The sequence below is a fragment of the Lepidothrix coronata genome, unplaced genomic scaffold (assembly GCF_001604755.1).
Source record: "Lepidothrix coronata isolate B3197 unplaced genomic scaffold, Lepidothrix_coronata-1.0 Scaffold205, whole genome shotgun sequence".
Lineage (NCBI taxonomy): Eukaryota > Metazoa > Chordata > Aves > Passeriformes > Pipridae > Lepidothrix > Lepidothrix coronata.
The window spans coordinates 116,041-135,928 of NW_016690385.1; the positions used below are offsets into that span (position 1 = coordinate 116,041).

General features: G+C 39.1%; 1 protein-coding gene across 4 annotated transcripts; it reads right to left on the reverse strand.

Annotated features, from left to right (window-relative positions):
- Positions 1-1,190: 1,190 nt before the first annotated feature.
- On the reverse strand, positions 1,191-18,786 carry ARL6 (ADP ribosylation factor like GTPase 6). 4 transcript variants are annotated; one of them, XM_017832797.1, is made up of 9 exons: positions 18,730-18,786; positions 18,260-18,377; positions 16,244-16,394; positions 13,666-13,727; positions 12,115-12,183; positions 9,594-9,688; positions 5,970-6,099; positions 4,524-4,579; positions 1,191-2,043 (listed from the first exon to the last, which is right to left on the reverse strand). In XM_017832797.1, the coding sequence occupies exons 3-9, from the start codon at positions 16,364-16,366 to the stop codon at positions 2,018-2,020; spliced, it is 561 nt and encodes a 186-aa protein (XP_017688286.1). In that variant the 5' UTR covers positions 16,367-16,394; positions 18,260-18,377; positions 18,730-18,786; the 3' UTR covers positions 1,191-2,017. The 4 variants fall into 4 exon arrangements, with proteins under 4 accessions (XP_017688286.1, XP_017688289.1, XP_017688287.1 ...); XM_017832800.1 differs by having other exon boundaries at positions 18,260-18,292; positions 18,730-18,748; XM_017832798.1 differs by lacking the exon at positions 18,730-18,786 and adding an exon at positions 18,584-18,650.
- Between the last annotated feature and the right edge of the window lie 1,102 nt (positions 18,787-19,888).

Here is a 19,888-nt window from a genome sequence, read left to right on the forward strand (position 1 = left end):
TGGAAGTGTCCAAGGGCAGGTTGGATGGGGCTTGGAGCAACCTGGGCTAGTGGAAGGTGTCCCTGCCCAGGGCAGGGGGGTTGGAACTCGATGATCTTTATGGTCCCTTCCAATCCAAGCCCATTCTATGATTCTATTATTATTTTCATTATTGTATTATCCAATGCAAAGTAAACCAGAAAATTATCTGCCCACAGTTCAGAGGAAAACTTCTCAGGATTGTACATACTCTTTCATCCTTTGGTTTTTGTACAGATATTTAGATTCAGAGTTAACAAAAGGCCAAAGGTGTCACAAAAAGAGACATGAAAGGTAAATACTTTCAATGATAAACACAACTGTCAGAACTACAGCATCCTGTAAGAAAGATTTTTCTTACACTAAGACTTAGCTCTCCCTAGCAAAGCATGGGAGTTAATTTTAATTATTTAATAACTGAAAATACATGAAACTGGTCTACCATTTCAGATGGGGCCCTTTTCTCCAATTATTCCTCTATTAAGTGAGTCCTAAAAGGCATGCTGACATAACATGTGTGTGTTTTATATGTTAATGGGTGTGGGGAGGAAGTTTTTGCAAGAGCTCCATATTAAATCTCCCAGAGGAATCAGGTCATCACCCAGTTAAATACAGCCTTCAGTGTTCCTCCTGCCTGTTCCCTGAACAAGGGAGGAGGGATTAAAGGGGAAGAGCTTACATTGCAGAAATAAAGTTCTTATTGCCCTAATTTGCTACCTATGGTACGTACTTGAAGTCAGAAAGTTAATTATTTTCTAAAGTGAAGCATTTTTTTATACACAACAGAAGTATATAACACATTTCATATTAACGACCTAATAAACCAGTGAACTGTCCCTTCACTGTTTTCAAAATACAACTTTTAGGAAACTGATGCACAGAAGTTCCACCTGAACACGAGGAAGAATTTCTTTACTGTGTGGGTGATCACACCCTGGGACAGACTGTCCAGAGGGAGTGTGGAGTCTCCCTCCCTGGACATATTCCAGAACCTTGTGCACATAATCCTGTGCCATGTGCTCTGGGATGACCCTGCTCGAGCGGGGAGGCTGGACCAGAGGACTCACTGTGGTCCCTCCCAGCCTGACCCATTCTGTGATTCCGTGAATCATATGCTCCTTAAATATCTGGAAGAGCAGCCCAGTTTATTAGGAAGAGTAAAAAATACATGCAATTAATTAAAAAAGCTTGGCAACAGAGATACCATTTTATTACAGTGTACAATGCTATATCCACTGGAAAATGGATAAACAAATTCCAAATGAAAGTAACAGAAAAACCAACATGTCTTTAAGATATAAAGACCATCCAAGAGCATATTTAGGTTAAGAAACCCAACCGTGTCATGTTGTATATTTGAAGTTTTATTGATGAGAATGCAAATATAATCATGGCATATCACAAAAACAATTCATAACACTTCATTAAAAAACATCTGCAATCATCTGTAACAAATACACTGGATATTTGTATCTTTAATCAAAATATTCTTCTAGAAGCCTATTATAGATGGTTACTAAAAAGCTAATGTCAAACTTTAAATTAAAAAAGTTTGCAGAAGTACCTAAAAATGGGCACATAAATCAGTAATTATCTCATGCTGCTTTATTTCAGGAAGTGCTGATTATTCTTTATCAAGAAATAAATATTCCCATTTCCTCAGAAGGTGTCCCCCCAAAAAACAGAGGGGCGTTTACTGATGGCTAATTATCCCCTAAAACTCAAATGAATGCAGATGTTTATTGTTAACATAAATCTTTTTTTTTTTATAAATACACTCTCCAGTCACAAGATTCAATTTAATTCATTAGTGTGCATACCTGAGGTGCTATATTGCCTACATTCAGTTTTCCTGGAAGAGGTACTAAATTGAAACGAGCCAATACAGTATCTTTTAGCTGATCTGTTCATCTTCTTTAAATCGTTCTTCCTTTTCAAGGAACTTGTACACCTACTGAAAAAGGGTGCAAAAGAACGCCACACATCTTTTATTTATCTCTCATGTCTTCATTGCTTGCATCTGATCTGTTAATAAAAAGAAACAGCCAGTCTTAACACAAGATAAACTCTTGCTGTATTTTGTTTTCTTGAAAACATAACCAGTTGATATTTTGGTGTAGTTACAAGAATGAGGGACAGAGTTCTTTTTAACATGCTCTCTCATCCACTTCTGAAATTCCTGCACAGCCAAGTTGTTTTCCCCAAATGTGGCTAATTAAACAGGAAGACTCTTTCATCTAATTCAATTTTTACCTTCTTCGGGCTTATAAGGTAACTTTGACAAGAATAAGGCCTGGAAGTTTATTTTATGAAGCATGCATTTCAATTCTGTGTACACACATCAGCGTCCACATAACTGAACGTGAACAGCAAAATATTTAAAGTTTGCTTTTGAATAACTCACATGAAAACTTCTTTGCTCTCAGCAAATATCTCACTTCAAATGTCTCCTTAGTTAGCATAAATGTTCTGTATGCCCGCTGCAAAACGTGGAACTCAGCACAATTTCCCCCACTGAGAGGGAAGGGGACCTGGGTTTAGACTGCTGTGAAACAGGTTTGTTTTACCCTACTGCTGATGGGTTGTTACAAAAGAGGGAAATAGCAAACTCAGCCCTCATTAGGAAAAAAAAAGGCAAAACTTCCTGCCCCTGTCACCCCAACTCTGAGCTCCCTGTAATGGGACTGCAAAAGGTACCTAAGGAAAACACTGCTGCTGATGAGGAGAACTCTGCATTCATTCACCAGCTGTCATTTCCTCCACTGAATTTTATGGCTGTGATTTAGGGACTGTTCTAACTCTAAAGAGTTGTTCCAAATATTCCCATCTAATGCTCTAGCAATGAGGAGAATCAGAGTAAAAATTTGTTCTTGAAATATCAAAGCCTTCACCCATTAAAAGTATGACTTGCAAACTGCACGTGCTTAGGTGCCAGTACTGTTTAAATCCAACCCCTCTTAAGCTTCTGGGGACAATGAACCAGTGAGTTGAAGGAAATTTTTAGATAAATTCGTGAAGAATTTCAGCTCACAAAATTAAGAAGTTTAACAATCCATGAGAAGTGAATAGCTATGAAGAGCTATGTGAGTGACAGCAGAAGCATCTGCTTGGTGTGCTTAAAAATCTACATACACAAATATTTTGTCAGAAAAATATTAAGACAAGAATTTGAGATCTGTTTAAGTAGCTTGAAGCTACGTACAAAACCATCAACTCAAAATTTGGATTGAAACTTAAAAGGTTCCTCAGAGATAAGCAGAGACTCTGAAAAATCACAAGAAGACATTACTAAATCAGAACTATGTCTGAAATTAGGAAAAAGTACATGACTTGGAATCTGCCTCTATGATAAATGGACAAAGCAGTGAAGGAAGCTCAGTGTTAAGATCCTGGCTCCCCACCACAGAATTCTTTTAGTTGGTGGAGGACACATCACTGCTCTCCCATGGGGCAGTAAATCTCTTTGCAAAGACTATTTTTGGCGAGGATCCCTCCCTCTGAAAACATGACCAAATGTTTTTGTAGTCTCTGACAGCACAGCAAAATAAACCGTCTCTCTCTATTCAGCGGTGAGGATTCTGAGTAGAAAGGACAATCTGGTGTTCACAGAGCAAAGAGGATAAATTAAACCGGGGACAAGGCTACTATCCAGCTGGATTTGGAGGGAGTGGAATGGCTTTGTCTCTGGAACAGCGCTGACACCCCGTGGCCGCTGCAGCACAGCACACCCGGCACGGCAGGTTCAGGGGATCCCAATGCACTCACAGCACAGACAACGCAAACCGCGGAGCTAAAATTAGGAGGAGTCTACCCAAACAAGGCCACACTCGGCTAATCTATACATTCAACAGTACACAGGAGGACAAAAGAGACCAGATCCTGACCAACATACAACAGAAGGATATACATAATCCATAGTGTAATTAAAGAAGCTGTATGTAACACATCATCTAAGCTGGATCTCATATTTTCCATGTAGTTATGAGTGTCTGCATGTGCTATGAGGGTTATAGTGTAAGCTGTTCTTACTTTGGCTCTAAATTAAAGAACTCAAGTTGAATAAGGAAAACTAGTGTATTTGTTTGTGTACTTGGCTTATTTTTCTAGTCTGCTTATTCACCATTTCCTGATACATAACATTAAGTTATGTAAAACCAGGACAGGACAGTAAGAATAAATTAAAGAACAAACTCAACTACCACAATAATAAATTGAAGTGTGGGAGCTGGTATTGTTTAAATTGAAGTGTTACACTGTTTGCAGGAGTCTGCATTAATATTTCATAATACACACTTTTGTCAGGGAAGCAGACATGATCTTTTGTGTACATTAAGGAGGTAAATGAAAGGCAAATATGAGATAGAGCATTAGTACTCACTGTGTAATTTGATCTGACAGCAGAATTGGACAGAAAGAAAACAAAGGAAATAATAAAGAAAAAAACCTTACAAAATGAAAAAGTTTAACAGAATGAAAATAGAGTAAGAGAATTATGTATGATATACCTTGGAGCCAATCCACACCTTCTTGTAATCCTTCTCCTTTAAGAGCATCACTGGCACTGAAAGAAACAAATCAAATAATGAAAGCATTTTAAAAATACCAGTTTTAGTTGAGTCATCCCTATACTTATAATTTACAGAATTGCAAAGTAGCATCAAGTACAGTTTACTTAAGTTCACATGGAGAAGACTGCTTCTTAAATGATATAGGTACCTTCCCCACAGGGAAACACCTTTTCATGATGCGATTTATTTTAATTCCCGTTTCAAGGTGGAGGAATAATTCCTAGAACACCTCTACTGAGATAACTCCTGCCTCAGGTGATGTTATAAAAAAGATGTTTACTACCTACAACAGCAATGCTGAATCACAGAATCATTTAAGTTGGAAAAGACCTTTAGGATGATCAAGTCCAACTGTCCTCCCACAGAGTTCCATCACACAGTGAGAATGCTGGAGTACTGGAGGGAGGGAGTACAGAGTGTACACACTTCATTGTAACAGCAACCCTTGGAGTGTCTGTTAATATATAAAACTATTAAACTACACTGAGAACAGTGTAAATCTACCTTTTGGATCACTGGGAGGTAACTCTTTAAATGGCCCTCATCCTGCAGCTCATGAAAACCAGCAGAGCAGTGAATCTGGACTGTTACTGTTCTTCCAAGAAGCTTGGGAATTCATCAGTGTGATTTCTGAGACAAAAAGCACTGACCCCAGAACAATGTCCAGGTAATCGAGTTAAATAATAAAGGGCCTAAAATGAGAATTGTAGTTTTCAGCAGCATTTAGCTGCTGATTTCACTTTTATTTATAATATCTGGGCACTGCAGTAAGGCAAAAAACTAACTTCTATAAAACACTTATGATAAAAGGAGAGTTCTTTCCTTGTGAAGACTAGCACAAAGCCCTATTTATATGAAAGCTTACATCCTTCAGAAAGAAAAGACACTAGCTCCTACAACTAAAAATCTCCTTAAATATTACAGAGTACAAAAAGTACAGTGTCCCTCTGAATTCAGATGAGAACAGTTTATTAAATGGCCTTTCAATAGTAGTTTACTAAAGCATCTGCAGAGTGCAAAAAAACTCCAGATGTTTTATTGTTGATATTCTGAAAGCTGCAAGAAAAACTAGCAGCAGCATTCTGATAACAATTCTGCTCAATTTCCCAGCAAAAAATAATGGCAGCTATTCTTCTGATAAGAACACTGCTTTCTGATTTCACCAGAAGTCCTCCATTTCATTATTTGGGTAACAGTTCTACTGTGAAAACTTTTAAGGCACAGTCTACATGATTTTACCTATGATTTTACCTATAATCTACATGATTTAAGGCACAGTCTTTTACCTGCTTGATTTAATTTATAGTAATGAGTGTCACGACAGAGCTAAAATATGAATGCACAAAGTAATACCAATAAAAGGGCAGAAAAAGAGGGATTTACCAGATATGCCAGGGCTTGTCTTTGATGTTTTCTAGTGACAGTAACTGAGATACTTTCACAGATGACACTGCATCCCTGAGGTCCATCTTGTTAGCAAAGAAGAGAATAGGCAGTCGACGGTGCTTGATATCTGGGCATGAGCAGAAATAAACTATCATGACATTGTGAAACACTTATTAATCTCTACATGTGATAAGCTACCAACAATACAGCAAGGTATTTTGCTCACCTGTAAGTGCAATTCTCTGAAGGCTGTATCCTACCCAGGAGCACACTGTTGGGTCACATGGCCTCTGGTGCATGCTTCAAGAATGCTCACAAACTCTCTGGCAGGCTTTGGAATCTTGCACCCCCTCTCCCCCTACCTTATACCCACACTTAAAGCTGTGGGTATGAACTGCTGGTGAAGCTGAGGAACAGGAGATGAAACAACTGCCTACAAATACTGCACATCTCTGCTTAGTGAGGACTGGATGTATAAAATGACAGAAAAATGATTCGTGTTCATCCGTAACATCACAACGACAGTTGCATAAGGGTAGTCTGAAGTATCCTTTAGTATCCTGGAGTGCATCCATGACTTCACAGAATTTATACAATTGGAAAAAAATCCACATATCTGGACATCCTTTATCCTACCTTCCCTTGAAGGGCTTTTTTTCCAGAAGCTCCTCTCAGCTAGCAGTGAGAACTACAGACCAAACCACACACACTGGCATTTTCTGGGATACTTACACACAGACAAGCTTAAACCTCACTGATCACCCCAAAAGACTAGAGTCACTGGAAGGAAACAAAATATACTGTCTTCAAACTTAGAGATGTAAAACTGCCAAAAAATTACCAGCACCAAGACTAACTCTAAGATTTTTTTTGTATTATTTATACAGAAGATGATTTACAGGATTAGAAAAAAAATCTACATTTGAGTCTGTCAACCCTTGACAGGAAAACAACTTAAAACACACATCATCACCATCTCCCTACTGAAGAAAACTGCTACATAGGCTTTTTTTAAATAGTAAAAAAAAAGGTATTTCACACAGGAAACAAGCTAACGATTTATTTTAAAACTTCAAACGTAAGCCAGCTGCACCTGCTGATGGGGAGGGAGATGATAAAAAACCCCAAAAGCCCAACAAACTGTGGGGGCTGAGGTGGTTTGAACCTTCCTAATTATGTTCTTTTCAAATTCCATACTAAACCTTTCCACAGAATCAGTGGAGATAACACTACCTACCCACATTCATTCAGAGATTGTAAGTGCTGATCAAAATGCTGATGATTTTCACAAACTATTTACCCTCCCTGGAGCTCTTTTTTTCCTCTGGTATCTGTTAACACAAATCAAAGGCCTCAAAATACAAGCCCAGAGTATCATTAAATCTGTTTTGATTCCATAGTTGAACAGCTTCTGTGTCTCCCAACTGAAATTCTGAGATTAATTTATGATATAAGTAAACGAACCCTGTTACCCACAGGCTGCAGGTTATGGGTAAATTAAAACAACAGAAATTACCTGACATCACATATGCAGAGAGACAAATTAAACAAGGAATTTTCATTGTTTTTTAAAAGCAATTAAAAAGGGGCACAACCTGCCCACACACTCAAAAATGTAGAATCAAAGATATTTGCTAAATAAAGTGGTGGTCACAGCAATTTACATAATTTCCTAATGTGCAGTATTTTCCTCACACACTTTTCACAGTTACTAATGGAAAGCTAACATGGTCTAGTTGCAAGTAGTTGTGAATTAACACATTAAAAATATGCCAGACACTGATGTTTAATTTTATACAAAGAATTTCAAATTTACAAGAATTTCAGCTTATTTTAGAAGCATGTGCTGGAGGTCAAGTGACCCAAGAGTCAGTATCTAAAACAAGTAATCTAGAGACTACCACCTTTCAAAGTGCTGAAGAATATTATGTACAACTTCTAACCCCATTAATGCTTCACAGCACACATTCCCTTTCACCTGACAACCTCAGGAAAAGTCTGGCAAAAAGACAGGGAACTGCTTTCCTGAGGGATTGCTAAGATTTTCAGAGGCAGAAATTGACTCAATTCCATTTAAAACTTAAGGAAACACATACATTTAAACCACTCCAGGAAGATGATAAAGACAGAAGCATCAATGGGGAGAATGTAGGGTATGCAGGAAGAAAGGCAGAACAACAATACAAATACAAATATTGCTATAGTGAACCACTTATATATTGATTCAGCTAACAGCTACTTTTATTAAACATTACTACTAGAGGAACTCCAAGTTCCTTGACTCTTTTAGATGTGATATATCAAAATCTGATCAGGCAGCAACACTGTTGCTGTACTTGAGCTGAGATACTCCAAGGCAGAAAAACACAACTGTCCTTTCCTGGTTCTAGGGAACATCCCAGATGGCCACAGCCATGGTATTTTGTAACTAGAGACACAAACTCATAAACAACTGAACAGGACTGACCTGCTATGTCAGCATTAATGACCTATTAATGCCATTTGCCCTCTTTTGCCCTCTAGTAAACCAGTAACCCTTTACCTCTCACCCTTGGTCCTATGCAGTTCCATTTCACCCACAGAATCACCTTTACTGCCAGGGGTAATTCCTGCTTTGGGACATCTGGAGTGTTTGGTTCATCTCATCCTCCCCTTTGACTTTTGCAACACTGTCTTATTAGTGCCTGCATTTGAAGGAGCCCATACCCTTGAATGTGAAATTAAGGAGGCCCAGTCAACTCCAGCATCTTTGCTGATGAACTAGTCTGTTGTATTCATGGAAAATAAAGTCATGGTAACATAATTGTCCCTATCAAATACTACTTCTCTTGGTTAGAAATTCAAGTCAGCTTCTCCTTTCTTACTTTCAGCATGGTAACCCCACAAGTTAAGGCTCTACAAATCAGGATTATTTGACATTTAAAATTCCTACATGTAGTTTTATGATCTGGTTAGGCAAAGCAACTACCTAAAGTGCTGGAAGCAAAAACTGCATACTGCTTACAAAAATATTGGAGTAATGTTGGCTATGTGGAAAGGTGAAGAATTGGCCAATCTGAGAACTTAATAAAATGTAGTCTCATGTAAAAAACTAAACCAAACTCTTAAAACCAAGCTCCTCATCATCTATCATCTCATATCCTCTTCCATCCCATGTATCCTTTTATAAGTAATTGACTGATACAATTATCCCTTCTTATTTCTGTCTAAAGCATAAAAAAATACAGTGAAGATGAAAAAAGAAGTTAAGCATTACATTAAAGGAATTGGCTGTCTTCATGGAAAAAACAGACAGGGAGATATTTCTGTATGTGTTGGTCATCACACAAAGGCTCTCCAGCTTCCAACAGGTCCTATTCTTCCTCAAAACAATGCAACTTCTGATCAATACTGATTAATAACAGACTAATCCAACTCAGTGTAGATAACAAAAGCATGATCAATTTGTAAATGTGAATAGGTAAAAAACCCCCCCCAAAGTTATTGAAGACTATTATTGTTCTAGTATTCATGAATGGCTAAAATATTTGCAAAGTACTCAGAATACCAAATGTGTCAGATACGGGGTTTTCTTAAGACAACAACAAATATGGACACAGAAGGGGAAAAAAGCCTCCTCACCTGGATGATTCAGAAGGGTGTCAAGTTCTTCTTTGGCCACAACCATTCTTAATTTGTCACTGCTATCAATGACAAAAATAATGGCTTGGCCTTCTCTGCATAACATAAAAAGAGCAAAGAGGCAAATTATAGGTTCTCTTAAACTGTGAATAAGAAAAGGCTTCAGAAGAAACACCAGAAAAAGTTCAAACAAACTGATTTTTCCTCTAAATTTTTGTCATTGTTATTTACCATTAACATTTGAATCGAGCCTTATTTCTGAAATTCAATCTTTTGGTAACATGCATCATTTTTTTGAGACATGAGGTTGTTATCTGAGTGACTCATACAAGGTTCAGTCTACAAAGACCTTTTAGAAAAGCTTGATTTTACTCCTGAGGCTGAAAAATGAGCTGTGAAAATGTAATCAACTGCTATTTTAACAGTATGGTCAGGCAGACAAAGAAAACAGACAAAGACAAATTTTTAATGGAAATTCTTTATTTCCTACACTAAAGTTAATTTAGATGAAGGTCAATTACCTTTTTAGAAAAAAACCTGTGTCCACAGCTGTTTAACAATTGGGCATATGCAGGTCATTTTAACTTTTACTGAAGTCTTCATAAACAGAATCTTGCTTTTGTTTTGAATAACAGGTAAAAACCTCTCAACTATTTCAAACTATTAAAACATTTTGCTGGCAGTATGACCACAGTGACAACTGTATACAACTATTCAACTCATTATTTCAGGATATTACTGATATTTTATGATATTGATGTTCCACTTATTGAAACTTATTTTGAAAACCAAATAAAGCCTCACCAACTCGTAATTCACCAGATCAGTTATAAACACTCACAAAAATACATTTATTTAAAATTTTAATGTAATATTCACTCCTGCTTAATTTTACACTTCTCTGAGAGGCCATCATGGTACATTCTTTACCCTCAAGCACCACCTACCTTCGTATTTTGATAAGAAACAGCCCCAGACCTACTGAAAAGCAGAAATAATTTGACCAGCCTAAGACTGCATGAAAAGGCCTATTCTTTTCTGGTGTAGAGAAGAACCTTAGAAGTAAATAAAGCTTTCCTATACTAGCTGAAAATGCCTAAGTAATGTTTATGACCATAGAGTACTTTTTCTAAAGGAATCAAGAGAAGTAGAATGTATTTACTACCAAAAAATAACTTCACAAACAAAGTAATAAGGATACAACATGACTGTATGTATATTTAAGACAAGTGTACTTAGAGGATGTCCCAGGGGACAGTTTCAAGCCAAAGAGAAGTGCAAACCTCAAGTACCCCAAGGCAATTACTTTGACACTTGATCAGCTTTGATTTCCATTTTGCAATTCTTAGAAAATTAAATCTTGCTTAACTTTACAAACTGAACAGCAAATAATTATATTATTATTATTTTATTAATAAAATTTAAAAATTATTTTAATATTATTCTTAGAAGATAATCTTAAATATGTGCCTACTGCACTGGATCAGGAATAGAGGTGGATACAAGTGCACATTTCACTGTCAGCATAACCTAAAAAACTCCCTTACTGTTGAGATGAAAAAGCCATTTTTGCCACACAAGGAATAAGTTACTGCATTAAATACAGCAATCACAGAAATTATTTGCTTATGAAGCACTCTGCTTGCATTTTGAGAGTAGCCTAAAGGCACCAGTTACTGAAATGCAAAACATTTGGGAGACATACATCTCACACTCCTGAACAATGAAGATCTCCTAGCCACACGTTTTCAAATTGCTAACATATATTTTGCACAGGAGGAACAGGCAATTAAAAAATACTTTAAGCTCTATCACATTAAATATTAATATTTAAGTAATATTATAATCTTCAGAATTTCTCCATTCTATTTTTCTCCAAGCTACTTCTGTGTGGTTTACTACGGTTCACCTTGTTTAGATTAGGATCAAGTAATAGCAGTGAGATAACATAAGTAAAGATTCAAGTTTCACGAGAAGCTATAAAAACAGAAAATATACTATTTTCTATTTCTATTACCAATAAGGCAATACCATGGTGTTATATAGTACAGTGAATATCCTGCTCAATAAATAACATGTACGAACATTTGTTCAGGTTCTGAGGTACATGTGCCTTATTCTCTGAGGTTAATTTCCCTCACCTCTAAAAATGTCACCCATCAGCCAATATCTCTTAGGTTTTACAGGAAAACTGAAAAGTTGGAAACCTAACTCATCTTGAGCTTTCTAACTGGACTGGTTTTCAGGTTTCAACATTTAAATCCCACCTCTGGTATGTTCCCCCAGTCTTGAAGCCAACAGGATGTCCCCAAAAGCATACTGAATAACAGCAGAGAAAAACTGTTATGTCTTAAGAACAGAAAGAAAAGTTGTATTTATCCAGAATGATCTTCTGTCAAACACCAGGTATAAGTCTCCTCTGAATCATTTTTAAGCACTAGATATGGTCATACTTCTGTTTAAATAACATACACGACAGTTACTATGAACAGTAATGCTTTAAAACAAATGATGGGCTTACTTGTAGTAATGTTCCCAGAGGTCTCTGTATTTCCCTTGACCTGACATATCAAACACTGTGAAAGACAAACTGCAAAGGAAAAAAGTGCATGAGGCACAGAAATAAAGAACAAAACCCACACCCAAACTATTTTCTTTGCTACCCTGACAGAAAAAAACCAGATCAACTTGAATCCTAATCAACTGAGAAAAATTCCCAAAGGAACTCTGCTTAAGCTCTCTGCCTCCAAATGATCCTATTCAGTTTTGCAGTCTTATTATAGAAATATTTCACAATGGAAAATGTGTTTCTTTATTATCTGAATAAAAGAACTGAGCCAATTATTTAAAGTTACATCAAGCACAAAATAAGCTCCCATTCAGTCTCTGTTTCTATCATATCAAATATTGTTTATAATGAATAAATGAAATTCAGATGAACCACAACTTAAAATCCACAGCCTGTCTCAAATTGTGTCCCTAGAGAGGCACAAATGTATGCAAAATAAAAGGATTAAAAAAACCCCATCCACCTTCAGAAAAAAAACCAACCAAAACCACATTCTGGTAATAACAGGTAAGCTCAGATGACCAAGATACAAAGAGCAGTCTTTGCAAGTTTGACACATCCTTCCAGCTCTACATCCAGGCATCAGCTGATTCTAGAGCTGTGGGTTTGTCAGGGTTTTAGGGTTTTTTTTTTAGGTTTGTTTTGGCTTTTTAAATAAAGTATCATCCTACACAGTGTGTTTGCAGGTCATCATCTCTCCCACCACAGGATCAGAATAAAGGGAAGCAATTTAAATCAATTTATTCTCAGACAGCCAAATCCCAAACCTGTGTGATGTGTTTTGCTGAGACAGAACACAGTTGCTGAGGCTCCTACAGAAATGTGAAACCTATGGGTCCCACACCTGAGCTCAAGGAATAAACAATTTTCTTGCAGATCTCTCACCCAGTGAGGTTGCCTGGTTGAAGACTAACTGCACACATTGGAAATATTCAGAGAAGGTTACACAAGAACAAAATTATGTTCCATCCTTGAAATATCTTTGTGTTATGACATTCCTTATCTTAGTCTTCATTTAACTAATGACTTCTTCCTCTGTTCCCTGGCCTTTGCTCCTGCCATCTTTACATGACTAATGCTGTAGCCATCATTTAATTTTCCATTTAATGGGATTACACTGCACTCTGTTCAGAGTAATTCCAGTGAGAGTCCTTAACACAGGTTATCAGATTGAGAGTGGAATACAGACCACCCTAAGCTACTGTCTCTCCTCAAGTCTGGAACTTGTGCCCTATTTGGGAATTCTTAACAGAATGCTTATACACACTATTGCAAAAAACTAAAAACTTCTTCCATTTAAAAATATTTATACATACACCTAGTTTTATAGCAGCACAAAACAATATATTCTAACACACTCAGTCCTAGATCATGATTAGGATTCATGGGTACTACAACATTTCAGTTCTAATCAAGTTATAGCCCACTAAAACAGCTAATTAAGTCCAACTGTTGTATAATAATCACTACTGCTAAGTGGAGAGAAAGGAAAGAAAGTACTACCTTGAAGTCTTGAATTTCTCTATACTGAATCCTATTGTTGGGACGATGTCCTGAGTTTGAGCCTTTAAAGGAAAGTAAGTCCAAATTTTACAGGCAAGTTAGAAAATTTAAATATTGAAATGTATTTGAAACATGAATACATTACAGATCTATTTTTACCCAAACTGTACAATAGAAAAAAATTTCTACAAATCCAGATACTTTATATTTAAAAAGTTCTCAGAAAAACAAAGTAATTCAAACCCAAGATTTTGTATTTTCTAGGAAATACAGTGAACACTACTGGACAACAGCACTGAAGACATTTTAGCCTTGGGGGTGAGATTCTACCCTTTACATTAGTCTACCTGTACATGTATGTGTGGCTATTACCTAGGAAATAAACAGGAGAGAGGTTAAGGTGGAGACAACAGCTTGGAGGTTATGACTCAGGTCAGAGTTTGTGAACTTTGGAAATCACAATGTGAACCCAAACAAGTCTGCACAATATCCCAAGCCTATTAGCTAAAGGAGGGTACATGCCTATCAAGATATTAGGTTGGCCAGATTGAGAGCTTCTCAATGCTGGAGGAGTCTATCTGACCTTGGGAATGACCCAGCAGACATTACTCACTGGCCTGATCATGGTTCTACCCAAATCACAACGCCACTGGAAGAAATCAGGATTTACCACAGAGGGATGGGCAGTGACCTAAAGCATTATTAATAGATACATCTGACAAACAGGTTTACTACTGAGCTGGCCAAGGAACCTCTCAGCTAAGTTGGGAGAAAAGAACAGCTCCTTTAAGAAGCATCGATATTGAGCAGGAACAAAGGTCACATCCCTTAGATCACAGAGCTGTCTGAGAAAGTGAGATGCAATCCTTTTATAGACCTTCTAGAGCCCCTTATTAAAACCACTGGCTATAAGCAGTTGACCCCTTGCATTCAAGTGAAGGAAGCTCGGCTTATCCACCTGCAGCTTCCCTGGGAAAATGGCAACCCCACCATCATAAATAGTGCAGTCAACAGCTCCTGTCACCAGGGGAGAATTTGTGCAGAGTGGGTGTTATTTCTTCAACATTTGTTTCAAATGTATTTATCAGGACCAGAAGAAATCACTGGAAACAAATGGAGAAACACTTGTATTTGTCAGACACATAATACATTGCTCCTGGGGGAAAGCAGCAGTTCTTCTTAAGAAGGCTGGGTTGATCCAGAGCTCAGAATCATCTACCATAGAACTTACTAAATATAAAGAATTTTATCAAGTCTGATCTAATGGCATTTGTTGCATGCTAAAGGTTCTGCCATGTCTTGCAAAGGCAGGACTCATACAGGTTCCATGCAAAGCCACCCTCCCAAAGCAACACGTTCAATGAAAACATTTAGAAGTAAATTCTCATTATTCGATTTACAGTAAAGCAAACAAATTGTATTTATTCTACTTGCATAATTCCCTGGCATAATTAGACCTTCTCTAATGCCTATTATTGGGATCAATCTTGAAGTCTGTGTTCAACTCTAGTTAGGAATCCATTACTGCTGAAGGCATGACATAAAACCCCACTATGATAAAGGTCTCAAACATTACATAAATATGCAATTTGCCCGGTATAAATTGTAGCATTTCCCCAAAACAACTGGCAGCAGATAGCAAGTAGTTTATAGTTTTTGTTTATAAATCTATTTAATTTTCAGTGGAAGAATAACTGCCAGAAATGGAAGAGTAGCAGACTCTTCACCATGTTTTTCTAAACAATGTCCAGTGCTTCTCTTCAAGAAAAGTTAAACAAAAATTAAAAAAAAAAAAAGAATCTGTGTCCTGATGTAAACAGCAAAATCACAGTTTCCCAGATGCACATAAAATAATAAGTGAAAAGAAACCAAGATGCACAAGCCTTTGGCTTTGAACATGCCTATGAAAATTCATCTATTTATATTCCATAAACTTACATGGAAACAAGGTCCCCCTACTTCCATTTTTGCTCAGAACACTATGCCATCCTAGGGGCCTGAAACACTTTCCACTGGATGAACGAATTGCAAGAATTAATGCTACTTATTTTGAAAATAATTTTGCTTTAAAAATAGTGAAGTTCTCCTTAAATGTGCATCTTTGCATTATTTCCTATTTTATTATTTCTTGTTTTAGTATTTATTATGCACTTACTATTTTTCAGGTAGAGACTAAAATAAGCGTGATAAAGGTAGACAAGTTATTATTAATTGTATTAATTGTAAACGTTTGACATCACTTCTAATGTATTGCAAATGTTTGACATCACTGCAATCCTGTAGTAATTAAGTGACTTAGAGAAAATTATTTCAGATCCTGATTTCAGTCATCATAAACCCTTCCTTATTAAAAAAAAAATGTGCCACATTATCAGTGACTTTTTTTGGGAAAAGTTTCCACAATGTCCATGTGGATACTTACCCTTAGTTTTAGTTGGAAACCCTTAAAATGTATTTTTTCCACCATACCAAACCAAAAAGTGATTTTTAATTTTCTTTTCCGTGGTCACATCTAGTCTAACAGCATGCAAGCCCAGTTTTAAACGCACATCAGCAGTGAACTGAGGAGGTTACTCACATTTGAGGGTTTCAGTTTATTTATGATGGTTGTTTTGCCGCTGTTGTCCAGGCCAAGGCACAGAACATGAACCTCCTTCTTCTTCAGCCCAAGCCATCCTGCCAGCTTGTCAAACAATCCCATGGCTGTGGCTCGGATACACAGGGATCACCTGTTGTTCAGGGAATCAGAGCAGGAAATGGCTGTTGGCAAAGCTCTCCAGGCACAGGGCAGGTGGGCATGTTCTGAGCAGCCCTGACACTTTCCAAAGGCCGGTGTGAGGAAGCGAATACACAAACACTGTCGCACACTAAGCACGGGCAGGGTAAGCTGATTACTGCCGAGAGGCCTGGATTCCAAAGTAGACTGGCTGTTTATAGCCTGTCCATGTCACACAATGCCCTTGATTCGCTGGGCAGCCCCAGCAGGAGCACCACCACCGCCTCCTGCCCTTCCACCACACTGAACAACAAAAAAAAGGAGGACTATTGCACTTCACCTCAAATTGTCAGTAGTCCATAATCCAGACAACAAAGTAAAACAGCATTTTTTACTGTGGAGAAGGGAACACCCTTCTCTAGCACCTGCTACATTATTTACTTCAGGGTTCGGTACATTAAGTCAAAAAAAAAAAGTAAATAAAGTACCCTCTGTTAATTCAATTAAAACTCTAATTCTGACAGGTTTAGCCAATATTGACGTGTACAAATTAGGAAGCCCTCATTCACTACAAATAGAAGCTGATTGAAATAGATCCAACAGACATGAAGCCACACCCCATAAAATTCACCTACACATCTGGTAGGTGCCAAACCCCTGCTGCTGCCCAGGCACTGTCTGCAGCTACCTGGCAAAGGAGCTTCCATCACGTGTGCCCTTGCAACACCTGGCTGAGCACGCTTGGCAAAGGGGATAGCCCTTGTCTACCCTGAAAGAATTCCACCAGAAATAATTTCAGCAGTCAGACAACTGAAATATTTGAGATGCCTTCAGTAATAAAGCATTTAATTAATGCCAGAGGAATTTTCTGGAGTGGTGAAGGCTGTTTTTTCTCTTAATAAAAAGTAAACAGGCAGCACTGGATGACTCAGGTTGCGAGCTTAATTACCCCAGAAAATCATAGCAGGAGGGGGAAAAGGAAAAAACCAACATCAATAACAAGCCTCACTTCTTCACTAGCTAATTATAAAATGATGATTAACCACTTTTTAATAGAAATAATTTTAAAACTTTGCATTTAATAAAGTCACAGGAACTTTTTAAATACAGATCCTTTTCAGAGCTTTGCATTTTGATTCAAGACTGGCAGTGATCTATAGAGTGGCTCTCTGTATTACAACTACATAGAGTTCCCACCAGGTTAAACAAGCCCAACATTAGTTAGAGCAATTCCCTCAGCCTAACTCCCTTTATGTCCTATTCGTTTTTGTTTGTTTTCAAGACAACCCTCCACATGCAGGGGAAGGGCCCTGCATGGCTGCAGGCTAGAGCTGGGAACATCCTGGGTTGCAAAATGTGGAATACCTAAAAATTTTCTTAAGAAAGGATGTTCTTTGATGTTTGAGCTTTATACACTTTCAAGCCTAACCAACAAGAAAGAAGATTTAACCTGAAGCAGCTAACAAACAAGCTCTAAGTGGTGTCCAGGAGTTAGAAAAAAATGTACTTATTAGAATTGCCTTGTTCAGGTTTAAGACCCAACATATTTCACTGACCTCAGACCTAGGGGGAGAAGGATGTACCACTGATAGCGCGCACAAAGAATGCAGAGTTTACTGGGTGCAAGGGCCTTTGGCAGAACCCCCAAGAAGAAACTAATAAAGAGAAGAAACTAATGAAGACAACTCAGCAACTGTGCTGAAATCAGCTCCAACTGGATAAAAGGTAATTCTGGCAGGGGGAAATCACAACCACCAATCCCAAACCCAAGACAACCCAAAAGAAGAGAAAGACTAATCGTGAACTAATTAGTATGAGAAGCGAGGGAATCACTGACCAATAGGAGATAGAATAGTAATTAGTAAGAGAACTGAGTACCTTGCAGCCGAAGAACATCAACGCCTTCGTTTGCTAAAACGTATAAAGAGCGAAAAGCTTTGGTAGTAGCCGTGGATTTGCCGCCCAGCGCCCCTTTCTGCGCAGAACTGTAAATAAACTGTAAATAAACCGTAAATAAGCCAAATACCTCCACTCTGCGCGTGAGGATTGGCCTCTTGCACACTGGGCGAGAGAACCTATTTCGGGACAACACCAGGGGGGATGGTCAGTACCATCAGCAGCTGCCAGGACCGAGCTGCCCTCCCTGCAGCATCCCTCCCTCCCTCAAGTATCCCTCTCCCCAGCAGCGCCGCGCTCCCTCACCAAGGCCCCGAGCCGCCCCGGCAGCCGGCAGCGGCCGCCAGCCCCCTCTCGCAGGGCGGCACCGGCTCGGCCCGGGGATGGCAGTGCCAGGGGTGGGAGCGGGCAGGGACCCCCCGCTCCGCCTGCCCCGCTCCCGCAGCACCGACCTGGGCCCGGGACGCGCCGGCCGGGCCCGCGCGCGCCGTTGCCAAGGAAACCGCAGCCCGCCCCCGCCCCCGCCAATCCCGGCCCGCCTCCCCGCCCGGCCCGCCCTTTCCGGCCAATCGCGGGGGCCGGCGCTGCCAAAGCCACGCCTCCGCGTGACGGGGGCTCTGAGGGGAGGGCGGGGACCGACGTGTGTAAACTTCGTGCTTCGTGTCCAGTGCCTGTGGAATTTTATTTTTTTCTCAACCACTGCTTCCTCTTTCTTGCACAGATGCGGCAATAGTGCCCACATGAATAAATAAATAAAATTAAAAATTCACTACCCTTGGGAATCGCCATTAGCATTGGAAGACACGCCTAATAAGAACCGCATCACCCCTGGTGTCCGCAGCGCCTCTCGTTCGGTTTGGCGGAGTACGGAAAATCTCAAATCCACCTGTCACTTGAGCTTTGGGAAGAAAAGCAGCTTGTCCAGGCCGGGCACAGAGCCTGCAAATACACTTCGGAATTCTTTTGTCGCCGCGTAGCATTATCCCGTCAGACTGGTTCTAGGTGTGGTCCACAGAGGCAAAAATAAAAAATTTAAAATGTAAAATGCAAAAAAAAAAAAAAAAAAATCCCAGTCTCTCTTCTACCTCGTACTTATTTTATTTTGCTGCCGAAATCGTCCTCGGTTCTGTAAAAGCGTGTGCTGTGATTTCCCGTGCCATTCCTGCACCGACCAAATGCTGACGAAAAGACTCCGTTTTTTAGCTGGAGCAGTGGCAGGAGTTTCTCCCGCCTTCCCACCTGTGCTGAGGGACTCCCGGGATGCTCATCCCGCACGGCCTAGCAGTGCGAGCCAGCTGGGATAACTCATCCCTTACGATCTGCCTCGCCGCAGTCTGGTATTTCTGGAATTCCACATTTTAAGTGTATTCTTGTGTTTGTCCTTCACTTCTGAACAAAGATAAGCACCGAGCGGGGGTGGAGTGCACGGTTCTGCCTTCACTTCCCAGAAGTTTGTACTGCTCCTTAACGGGAAGAAGCAACTTTCCTTCACCGAGCTCTGCCCCTTTATTTTGAAAATCTCGAATTTATTCAAGTTTCACATATGCTGAATGCAACTTTCCAACTACAGTCTCAACTTCTGCCCTGAAGAGAGGAGGGAGAGCAGAGGAA

Excerpts from the sequence above, each read along its gene's own strand:
- ARL6 (XM_017832797.1), bottom strand. The coding sequence starts at position 16,366 with ATGGGATTGTTTGACAAGCTGGCAGGATGGCTTGGGCTGAAGAAGAAG. Across the intron at positions 12,184-13,665 it reads GAGAAATTCAAGACTTCAAG|TTTGTCTTTCACAGTGTTTG; the intron begins GTAGTACTTTCT and ends TTTCCTTTGCAG. Across the intron at positions 9,689-12,114 it reads CTCTGGGAACATTACTACAA|AGAAGGCCAAGCCATTATTT; the intron begins GTAAGCCCATCA and ends TATGTTATGCAG.